The sequence below is a fragment of the Mya arenaria genome, chromosome 12 (genome assembly GCF_026914265.1).
Source record: "Mya arenaria isolate MELC-2E11 chromosome 12, ASM2691426v1".
In the NCBI taxonomy this organism is placed as follows: Eukaryota; Metazoa; Mollusca; class Bivalvia; order Myida; family Myidae; genus Mya; species Mya arenaria.
Window position 1 is genome coordinate 41,302,903 of NC_069133.1, and position 12,554 is coordinate 41,315,456.

At 33.7% G+C, this 12,554-nt stretch overlaps 1 protein-coding gene and 1 pseudogene across 1 annotated transcript in view; both read right to left on the bottom strand.

Annotated features, from left to right (window-relative positions):
• Positions 1-2,312: 2,312 nt before the first annotated feature.
• Positions 2,313-5,078, bottom strand: LOC128210702 (G-protein coupled receptor dmsr-1-like; annotated as a pseudogene).
• Positions 5,079-10,071: 4,993 nt separating this feature from the next.
• LOC128212139 (G-protein coupled receptor dmsr-1-like) overlaps positions 10,072-12,554 on the bottom strand; it is a 51,071-nt gene continuing 48,588 nt past the window's right edge. Inside the window, exon 2 of the mRNA XM_052917429.1 lies at positions 10,072-11,931. Within this exon, the coding sequence (XP_052773389.1) occupies positions 10,494-11,645 (1,152 nt within the window). The 5' untranslated portion in view covers positions 11,646-11,931 and the 3' untranslated portion in view covers positions 10,072-10,493. The remainder of the gene's footprint in view (positions 11,932-12,554) is intronic.

Genomic DNA, 12,554 nt, shown 5'->3' on the forward strand with positions numbered 1-12,554 from the left:
GTCAGCTTAAAATGAGTTCATGATGGTCAATGGATAACATATCGTTTTTCTCAGTTCTTTTTCTTGACTGTACCGACGTCGGTCGTTCTCCACTAGAACCAGGTTTTTTTATAACTAAATTGTACATTTTCTGCAATTTCGGTATCAAAGAGTAAAACAATTATAATATAAGTGTTTTCAGATGCATTAGCATGATTATTATTCGATTTGAGTTATACAATAACAATACAGAAGTTCTTCTTTTGGAAAAAACAATAACCACTTCGTCTAGTAATGTTTCAGATATATACCGTCCTCACTTTTTGAATTATGTTGTTGTAATCACCATCACATATGGTGTGTTAATGAATAATTGGCATTGTGTGATATCGTATCATTTTGTTTTCGTCGACGATAAATAAACATCAATTAATTTGCTTTCACATTTATTGCTTTCAAAAGACATTTGTGCCCCTTCATACGAATCGTATTACCATTTCATACCACTACATCTCTATTTTTGAAATTAGTTTGTGAAATTGCCAATTCATCTGCTATCGGAACTATTAGTCCTTTAAAATGAAAACGATTTATAGGCAACATGTTGTTTGTCAATTATGTTTACGTACACAATACTCATCCATCGTGCTTTATAAGATCATTTAATTTTACCGAGAAATAAATCGACCACATGCTATCAGCAGAGAGAATTTCCTTTAGCCTTGTTGATAGTTCGATAATGGCATACTTTTGTAAATTAACAGGATGATTGAACTCCGGCAGTTGCATTCACGAGGGGCATTCACAATAATTATATATTGGACTGAATATACGAGTTAAACATTCATATACAGTCGAAATAGCTATGTCGAACTCTTTTACCTCCTCGATGTCCTGGTTATGTTGAACTTTATTCGAATGAAATCAGTTCAGATAAAAACAATCGGTTATATAGAATGTTCGTTATCTCAATGTTTTCCCAAGGTATTAACGATAGTGAAATGGCAGATTTGACTATATTATACGAGTACGTGTACAAGGGCCAATAACAAAATACACTTTACGTAGACTCCGCTGTATAAGACTTTTCAGTTAAGTTAATTCTTACGTATGTCACAGAAATTGTCCTCATCTGTCCGCTTAACATTTTAGTACATTGCTTGATAAAATCAATTACTTCAATAAAGAATCCTATTTCTCAATCGTTTTTATTCAGATTTGATTACTAATTAAAAACAAGTTTCTAAAGGGTATACAATATACGAATATTGGTAGCATTATATAAATATTTATTAACAAATCATTTACATTGGATCCCATTTTATATCATGCACTCTGTCGCAGCAATAAAGAGTTAAATCAATAATAAACCTTCTGCATTCTTTAGTATATTCCTTTTATTATCTTCAAACGCATACACCCATTTCGTATTGTCATAAAATATGAAAAACGGTCGTTTTTAAATGTAATTGTAATTGTTAGTTATTGTCTTATTATCGTTAACATCAGATGTTTTTAACCAATCGTTATGGATATCATTATGTGTCTATCGCTAGGTATCTGTTGGCCATGTGCCTTTCAACAAGTGTTACGTATATGACGGATGTTCTTACACATATTGTTTACATTGTGGTATTTCCATTCATTCAGAAGTTTTTAATGCGGAAAAAACGATGTAGTAGACTATGGTATTTGTGTGGATTATCAAACCGCAGTCATCCCTTTGTCTTAAATTCCTTATATTCGAAACACTATTTTGTGAGAGTGTTTGTTCATTACAAACTGCGGTTAGTTATTATATGTAACTTGCAAAAACAACAAGATATTATACAACCGATTGCTTGTAGTCAACAAGTATTTGTAAAAGGCAAAAATATAGTAAAGCTTTGAAAAACAATGTCGGTTACTGATTTTCTAGTGTAAATCTTTATTTAAATAATATGAAATTATGATTAGTTTAGCGAACATTTTATCAAATCAATTCATTCTGACAGGTACAATGCATGTTAACTTAAAGAAGACAAGTTTCATAGAAACTTTGGCAAATCGCTTTACAACAGTTAAATACATTTCCAAATCAAACTACATTTTGAATGCCCCTCTCAATGGAACTAGTATTAACATGACGATATCATGTCATAAAATTACAACATTTCTGATCCTTCAATGTAGGACATGCGTACATGCGAATATACATTTGTGATGAAATACTATACAATATACCACTAATAACATGCATACATTTCAGAACATTTTCAGTTCCCTTGTTCTGTGACAATTATCACATTTGAATTTATACTTAATCTCTAATATTACAACTATAACCAAATATCCTAGACCATGTCTCCCAGTTTTGACTGTTTGCGGTTATTGGCCCTGATAATCGAATTGTTCGGGTACTTCCGAATGTTTTGTCCTTCGTCAATGCAACAACGGCTACAAAACGTCTGTATAAACGTGTCACGGAACTGTTGCGACATTGTGCAATATAGGACGAAGTTTATTGCATTGTTGAGCAGTGCAGCGATGTCCAATATATCTCCCAACGGACTATATAGCTCATTATGAAGTTCCTCCATGAAAATCATGAGCAATGTCATGATTCCCTGCGGTAGCTCTGTTACAAGGAACAGTATTACAACTGCAAGAAGCATTGCCGTTGTCCGAAAGTGTTCGTTATGTTTCTCCATATCGTCCCTCCGCATTCCCTGCGACTTCAAATGAACGTGGTTGCGATGCGCTCGGTGGAGCGCTGTTATCAACATGATCGTCAACAATGTAAGTAACACGCATGGAAATTAGAATAAGACTGTACCCAATAGTTCATATCGAATACGTGAATACGTATATATAGTTTCCATCACTCTGCGCTGGGAAAATGTATATACAGTTTCATTATTGGCTGTCTGGTTTGTCAGCTCCCAGTAATTCGAGATGTAGTTTGGTATACACACAAGCACAGCAGACATATAAACAACTAAGATAACCATTTTGGCATGGTGAATACTGCAATATTTACTGGCTTTATCTAAGAAGAATATATAAATGAACCTAAATGTTGCTAACATGATTGTCAGCCATATGGACACGGCGTGCATAACCGTACTGAAGTTGGCGGAAAGAGTTAGTGACGCTATTCAAAATTGTACTATTTTAAGTTTAGATTTACAATATTCACTTCATATGAGTATCTCCCAAATGCTGTTTGATGAGGATCATAAAAATAAGTTACGTAATTACATAAATTTCCACAGTTAAAAAAATGAAAACGTTGCAGACATGAGATTGGTGTATGAGTCCCTCTTAAATGGGAAAATTCGAATAAGGCCTGCAAATAATTTTCGCTTTAAAGCATGGACAGATCCTAAAGGATCCAAAGTAATGACGTCAAGGTTCCAAAAGCTTGGTAACTTTCAAACATATAAGTGATTGTTTGCAAGTTTTGGTTTTGAAAGTATCACAACCAGGCTGTGTTGTCGACGGTGGTGTCCATGTATAGCTATTTTTGTTTGTAACCTTTGTTTGTAACATTTAACCGATATATCAAATGAGCACTGCCTGCTGCATCGACCACCTTTGGTTAGTTATAAAAGGTTGATTTTGTTATGTCTGATTTAATTAGAAGTAACACAATTTATTCAGGTCTATTGCGTTTTTTTGTAAATCAATTCATTCTCCACGCAGTTTCCTGAGTGAAACCAGTACTAGCATCCTCTTTGAGATTGAAAATAATGTTCCCTAGACCATTCTCACCTCTTAAAGATGTAATGTGATGAAATAAAATACATTTTTGCCAGAGTGTCGTTTAATATCAGTTATTACAATTCAAGGTCGGTATGAGCATTTTTGTTTCTGCGCTTCAGGATAATCGTAACCTAAAAACAGGCGCTGAAACTCATTGGCCATAAAACTGAACGTATTGTCACATTCCAGTCGAGTTTAGGGTTTTAATAGTCAAACGGATCTTGAATTTATGCTTATTGTCTAAGACGAGGCTTTAATAAAATTATAGTACATTCAATCAGTAGTTATAATTCGAAGGGTTACGGCATTTGATCTGTGCATTAGACCTAAGTATTTCGCACTTGAGGATTGTGTATGATGATTGAAGATGATTTGACCATAAAACATTGAAGGTTCGAATATAACATCCCACCTCTGTAATTCAGCTTGGTACCAATCCTAATTCAGTGTTATTTGTACGAAATTCATTTAAGAAACTAATAGTACTTAGGGGGCCAGATTTTTGTTGCATTTGTTAAATAATCCGGATTATCGTTGCATTGCGGCTTAACCAGTCTCTGTTACTTAGCTTATCTAATCAAAAGTAAAGTTTTGAAACTGTTGTTTATATGCTGTCGGCTGTCATTAGCTGCATTATGACCACAATGCATACTTGAAGTTTAGGATAATTTGTATTTTTGTTGTATGCATAATTATTTTATTTTTTAATTTCGACCAGAAATGCATACTTAAAGTACTTTTTATATCGTAACATAATGGGCTGTTCTTCTTCACTTTTCAATGAATGTTGTCATTAAACGTTCGAAGGCTCAACTCTCCTTGATAAAGGTAATCAAGTTCAAAATTGTTGTCTTTAGGAACGTTTATAGATGCAAATCGAATTCTGGTGTTGATCCGCTTTTTACCCAGTCAGTCACAGAAAATGGCGTTTACATTGTAAGAGCAACAGTTCAACTTCTTCGAGTCTGTATTAAGAAACCCTCTCACCGTATAATGTGTACTGAGCTCATGAAATTCGCTGCCTTATTGATAAATAATCCTGTGCTGTTTCTGAGTCTACATTGACATCAAAGTTGAGGCGGAGGACAGGGAACTGGGCATTCCTTTATTTATAAGTGTTCTACGGAAATGAAATAGGTAGTTCATGATCAGATTTCAATAACTAAATGACTCATACCAATTCTCTACCTGTTTACAAATAAATCCTCTAAAATAATGATACAATTTTAAAACCTTACGATAAAGCAATATCGATAGTACAACGACATCCGGTGGTACAAAATTACTTCCTGAATTTATATAAACTTTATTAACATGAATAAACGTCCGCACATACTTTGATCTAACTGTATCATTTCAAATACAGAGAGTGTAATTAATTAAATTACTATTTGGCAACCAAAAATTCACAAGGACGAGTATACAGCATTCCATTTCAACAGCTCTTCAGTTCACCTTAATAACCTGCAGGAAGTTATGAGAAGTTCAAAAGATTTACATTTAGATATTCAACGACAAAAGGGCATAAAATGAACATTCATTCATGTTTACATTGAAATCTGGTAAACGAAGAAAACATCAAAAACCTGTAATATGACCTTCGAAAACGTTTCCCTCTGTTTAAACTTCAATAAACCATCATCTTCAACTCAAACAAAGATACGTGATCGTGTAAATGTTTCAGTAGTCGAGTAAAAATTTGCAATGGATCGAGCGCACGAGCGAGGCCTCAAGTGAGTGACAGTTAAATGGTTAATTGCTTGCCAATTTTAACATCTCACCTTTTCATCGCCAATGTTCACCAATAAATTGTAGGATGAAAGCACATCAACCGTAGCTATTCTCTGCAGCAGCTGTTATATTGAGAAAAATATTAAATTAGGCTCTAAATGCCTTTTATGATGGTTAAACATTTACATTCTGTATAATTATCATTCTTTTCTCCCTAAATTTTATAGAGGAGTTTTGGGTGAATTTTACAGTCGTAAATCCTACGCATTTCTGGTATATTTTACAATTACTAGTTTCAAGAGATACTAATAAAACAGGTTTCAATTTAAATGCCTGAACCTCTCGATAAACAACTTCATCAGTTCAAGAAGTGTTTCTGCTTCGTGTATATCAACAGATTTGCCAAACTGACTTTGAGAATGTTTTTATGTCCAAATCACTTTTCTTCCGAGAATTTTCATCGTTAAAATCGGCAAACTTACTTTTATTTTAAATAATTTGGTCGAATGGTAATTCCTTGTACCGAATTAACAATTTGCAAGCAACAAGAGGAAGGTTTTAACGATGTTATTTCAAATTAAACACGTTCAATTCAACATTAATCCGAACTCTAGTAGATTACCACATGCTCGTTCAAATAACAATTGGTTTTAAGATTCTTCCTGATTCTGCCTTAACTTTAACTGATAAAAAGTAAATTCCTTACGATTATGCTTTAACTATCCGAATGCCTATCATGTTTAAATGAAAGGATTTTCAAAATATTTACACCAAAAGAAAAGTAATAAAATACTATTTTTATTCTTTTTATATCGTAATAAGCAAGGCTTTTCAGCGTCATTTGAAATATCTTACAGACGCTTGAGAAAAAAAAGAAATTAGGAAAGACATTAATTTGAAACGTTAACAGCAAGTTAAATGGTTTATTAACGTCATTTTAATATTAAATACCGTCCCTTCTTCCTGCCTTCATGGAAGAACGATTTATATATAGAGAGAGAAGACAACAAAATCGACCTCTGAAATCGAAGCTTGCAGACTTCAGCCTCCGTTTAATTTATTTTAGGTTTGTTATTGCTATGCCATGCTCAATGATAACTATATACTAAAGAAGTTTGAACAGGGGTTATTATTATCAACAGCTGTCTTGCTTAATTTTACATCTCATTAAGCCTCGAATAAAAATTGGATAAGGTAAAACTGATTTTTTTATGTGTTTGTAAGTTGAGAATAAACTACAAATTACGCAATGTTGCAAAACCGGAATGTATTTTAAAATATTTTCTTTGACAAATTTAAGTTTTGGTCATCAATAACAAGCAGTATCCTTCATCCTGCTCTAACAATCCCAATCATTAATTGATTGAGTTTGCTTTATGTTATAACAATGGTCTTGACCAAGTAAACGCATAGTGAACTCCCGAGGTATACCTATACACCTAGTTCCATTAAAATACATCTTTCTCAACTAAATCAATTGAGCTGAAGCTGAGTTACTACATTTTATCAACAGCGACCTTGACCCCAGCGACCCCTTATATGACCTCCTCATATGTCTCCTCATAAGCTTGCTAAATAAAACACTTACTTATGAAACGTCGTACTAAGTCATCGAGGAATTTTCTGTTTCAGTAAGAGTGACCTTGACCAGACGTTAATAATTTTATCAAATGAGATGCACATATCTTATGTGTTTTTTTCTAAAACAAGCTTTCAACAGTTTTACTTTGTTTAGTAATAAGTTTTTGATTCTTATGATTTATTACTATCACAATCAATCAAAGTTATTTAGCTAAATCTTGTAAAATACTTTCAGTAACAGTGACCCGGGCCCTGGCTCTACTGACATCAAAAGCAATTCAGTTGAGTTTCCTTCACTAATTTCAGCACTTTCTATTTTTATCTAGGCTTATTAAGCGGAAACCTTTTGTCTATTTTAAGTATCACAGTTACAGTGACATTGTTTTCATTGAGACTATATATAAACAAAGTTTCACTATCAGGTATTCCTAACTTAAGTTTCAATAGCCACTACTGTGACCTTAAACCCCAGCAACCTAAAACAATCCCAGTTTACATCTTTGTATAAGCTACATACACAACGACGTTCACTAATTTACAAAGAAAATATCTAAAGTTATTTGAACTGAAACTTTTGTTCTATTTTCAGATATAGTGACTCTGCCCCTTTTGACTAAGTCTTCAAATAAGCTTCACATGAATCAATGTGCATTACAATCGATCATTTATATTTAAATTTCTTACAGGGAAATTATTTTGTTTAGTAAAAGCGACTTCGACCTTGACCCTAATGACTCAAACGGAATCTTATGACATCACATGTGAAACTTTCATTTTACAGTAAAACTAAGAAAGAACTGAATAGAGCCACAAAAAGCCAATTTGTTTATTTAGAATGTTCTTTCGTTTGTAACCTAACGTTTGGTTTATTTAAAAGGGACTCGTTTATGGTTTGAGTGCCATTTTTACCCTTTCTTTTGTTTATACGATATAATAAAAGATATCAAGGGTGGCAATCATTATAATTGTTAAAAACTAAGATTCTGACGGCTTGAACCCTTGAACAAATGTTGATATATTCTCAAATATTGTCTTTAATTTAACCATTTTCAAATTCGTTACTAAGGTTATAAAACAAATGTTGTAGCGTGATTCGCTGATTGACAGTGTCACGTGATGCTAGCAATGTTGTCAAAAACGTTTAAATATCCGTCAGCTTAAAATGAGTTCATGATGGTCAATGGATAACATATCGTTTTTCTCAGTTCTTTTTCTTGACTGTACCGACGTCGGTCGTTCTCCTCTAGAACCAGGTTGTTTTATAACTAAATTGTACATTTTCTGCAATTTCGGTATCAAAGAGTAAAACAATTATAATATAAGTGTTTTCAGATGCATTAGCATGATTATTATTCGATTTGAGTTATACAATAACAATACAGAAGTTCTTCTTTTGGAAAAAACAATAACCACTTCGTCTAGTAATGTTTCAGATATATACCGTCCTCACTTTTTTGAATTATGTTGCTGTAATCACCATCACATATGGTGTGTTAATGAATAATTGGCATTGTGTGATGTCGTATCATTTTGTTTTCGTCGACGATAAATAAACATCAATTAATTTGCTTTCACATTTATTGCTTTCAAAAGACATTTGTGCCCCTTCATACGAATCGTATTACCATTTCCTACCACTACATCTCTATTTTTGAAATTAGTTTGTGAAATTGCCAATTCATCTGCTATCGGAACTATTAGTCCTTTAATATGAAAACGATTTATAGGCAACATGTTGTTTGTCAATTATGTTTACGTACACAATACTCATCCATCGTGCTTGATAAGATCATTTAATTTTACCGAGAAATAAATCGACCACATGCTATCAGCAGAGAGAATTTCCTTTAGCCTTGTTGATAGTTCGATAATGGCATACTTTTGTAAATTAACAGGATGATTGAACTCCGGCAGTTGCATTCACGAGGGGCATTCACAATAATTATATATTGGACTGAATATACGAGTTAAACATTCATATACAGTCGAAATAGCTATGTCGAACTCTTTTACCTCGATGTTCTGGTTATGTTGAACTTTATTCGAATGAAATCAGTTCAGATAAAAACAATCGGTTATATAGAATGTTCGTTATCTCAATGTTTTCCCAAGGTATTAACGATAGTGAAATAGCAGATTTGACTATATTATACGAGTACGTGTACGAGGGCCAATAACAAAATACACTTTACGTAGACTCCGCTGTATAAGACTTTTCAGTTAAGTTAATTCTTACGTATGTCACAGAAATTGTCCTCATCTGTCCGCTTAACATTTTAGTACATTGCTTGATAAAATCAATTACTTCAATAAAGAATCCTATTTCTCAATCGTTTTTATTCAGATTTGATTACTAATTAAAAACAAGTTTCTAAAGGGTATACAATTTACGAATATTGGTAGCATTATATAATATTTATTAACAAATCATTTACATTGGATCCCATTATATATCATGCGCTCTGTCTCAGCAATAAAGAGTTAAATCAATAATAAACCTTCTGCATTCTTTAGTATATTCCTTTTATTATCTTCAAACGCATACACCCATTTCGTATTGTCATAAAATATGAAAAACGGTCGTTTTTAAATGTAATTGTAATTGTTAGTTATTGTCTTATTATCGTTAACATCAGATGTTTTTAACCAATCGTTATGGATATCATTATGTGTCTATCGCTAGATATCTGTTGGCCATGTGCCTTTCAACAAGTGTTACGTATATGACGGATGTTCTGACACATATTGTTTACATTGTGGTATTTCCATTCATTCAGAAGTTTTTAATGCGGAAAAAACGATGTAGTAGACTATGGTATTTGTGTGGATTATCAAACCGCAGTCATCCCTTTGTCTTAAATTCCTTATATTCGAAACACTATTTTGTGAGAGTGTTTGTTCATTACAAACTGCGGTTAGTTATTATATGTAACTTACAAAAACAACAAGATATTATACAACCGATTGCTTGTAGTCAACAAGTATTTGTAAAAGGCAAAAATATAGTAAAGCTTTGAAAAACAATGTCGGTTACTGATTTTCTAGTGAAATCTTTATTTAAATAATATGAAATTATGATTGGTTTAGCGAACATTTTATCAAATCAATTCATTCTGACAGGTACAATGCATGTTAACTTAAAGAAGACAAGTTTCATAGAAACTTTGGCAAATCGCTTTACAACAGTTAAATACATTTCCAAATCAAACTACATTTTGAATGCCCCTCTCAATGGAACTAGTATTAACATGACGATATCATGTCATAAAATTACAACATTTCTGATCCTTCAATGTAGGACATTCGTACATGCGAATATACATTTGTGATGAAATAATATACAATATACCACTAATAACATGCATACATTTCAGAACATTTTAGTTCCCTTGTTCTGTGACAATTATCACATTTGAATTTATACATGATCTCTAATATTACAACTATGACCATAGATCCTAGACCATGTCTCCCATTTTTGACTGTTTGCGGTTATTGGCCCTAATAATTGAATTGTTCGGGTACTTCCGAATGTTTTGTCCTTCGTCAACGCAACAACGGCTACAAAACGTCTGTATAAACGTGTCACGGAATTGCTGCGACATTGTGCAATATAGGACGAAGTTTATTGCATTGTTGAGCAGTGCAGCGATGTCCAATATATCTCCCAACGGACTATATAGCTCATTATGAAGTTCCTCCATAAAAATCATGAGCAATGTCATGATTCCCTGCGGTAGCTCTGTTACAAGGAACAGTATTACAACCGCAAGAAGCATTGCCGTTGTCCGAAAATGTTCGTTATGTTTCTCCATATCGTCCCTCCGCATTCCCTGCGACTTCAAATGAACGTGGTTGCGATGCGCTCGGTGGAGTGCTGTTATCAACATGATCGTCAACAATGTAAGTAACACGCATGGAAATAGCTTAATTAGAATAGACTGTACCCAATAGTTCATATCGAATATGTAGATATAGTTTCCATTTCTTCGCTGGGAGAATGTATGTACAGTCTCATTATTGGCTGTCTGGTTTGTCAGCTCCCAGTAATTCGAGATGTAGTTTGGTATACACACAACCACAGCAGACATATAAACAACTAAGATAACCATTTTGGCATGGTGAATACTGCAATATTTACTGGCTTTATCTAAGAAGAATATATAAATGAACCTAAATGTTGCTAACATGATTGTCAGCCATATCGACACGGCGTGCATAGTCGTACTGAAGTTGGCATGAAACAAAAGGTAACACATCCAACTGTAAGATCGAACATGCCAAAGGGAGGGTAACCCTTCGTCCTTGAACACATAAAACTTGAGAGCAAACGGCACATATTCCACCATCGTGCAAAGGTCCGCAACCGCCAACCACATCAATATGATATTAGTTGAGGTGCGCATATGCTTCTTATTCAGAACGACTATGTTTGCGATATTCAGTAACACCCCTACCACACAAACGGTCGTACTAACGTAGCCATGAATGTCAGCATATCGTTCCTTCAACGTCTGTAGACGTTCAAAGCTTACACTGTCGATGTACTTAGGTGCATTGTGGGTATCCGCTGGTCCGACGGTGATATTGCTAACGTTCGCCCACGCCATTTGGATTTTTCTTGTCGTCGCCACGTATAAACCTAATGCATTTTATTCCAGTGCTTTACTGTTGATTTCTTATTCAAATTGTTTGGCCTTCCTTATTGAATTTCCTGACAGGAAACGTCATTAAACTAGTTGCGGATGTTTCTTACACATGACACAAGGCGTAAAAGAACGGATTTTCTGTCCTCATGATATTAGTAACTCCATATTTTCACGTGTTGTAACACTGACGCCATCATCTGAACTGTTTACAGTAATCACGACAATCCCATCTTTCTGTTAGAACTCTCTGAAACGATAGAGGAAAAACAATGCATCAATCTTATGACATCAAATAAACAGTATCAGAGCACGACATTAGTACGGCGATAAGCTTTTAAAGATACAATGCCATTCATCAACTTTTCCAATAACAGGGTTAAATATTTCCACAGAACAATTGTCCATCAGTTGTTAACGATAGTCAATATGTAGAAGGGACGTTTTAACATAAATAGTTCAATTACTTGTCATTCTAAATGATGGCAATCGATTTGCCGAGGGAACACATCTCATTTGTCGTCAATTGTATGATTCTCTTTCAATTCGTTCTCTCTCTCTGCAAGACTTTTACGCAACTTAATTGCTCTTCGACGATTCATTATAATGCTTGGGTGGAACTCTGTTGCTTAATGGAGGTACTTCAAAATGGAGAAGGTGACGGGTCATGAGTCTGATTTTTTTTTACAATACCTATATAATTGTGGAGTAACATTCTATTTTATACATTTATATACATTCCGGCTCATTCATAAATGGATATTTATAGCCTCATTGGGAAAAAGACAAGAATGATTCTTAGTTTTATGACTTGTTGTAATGGTTAAGATTTCTCATGAGAAATTTAAAACATGTTTTAAATTGTAAACGGGT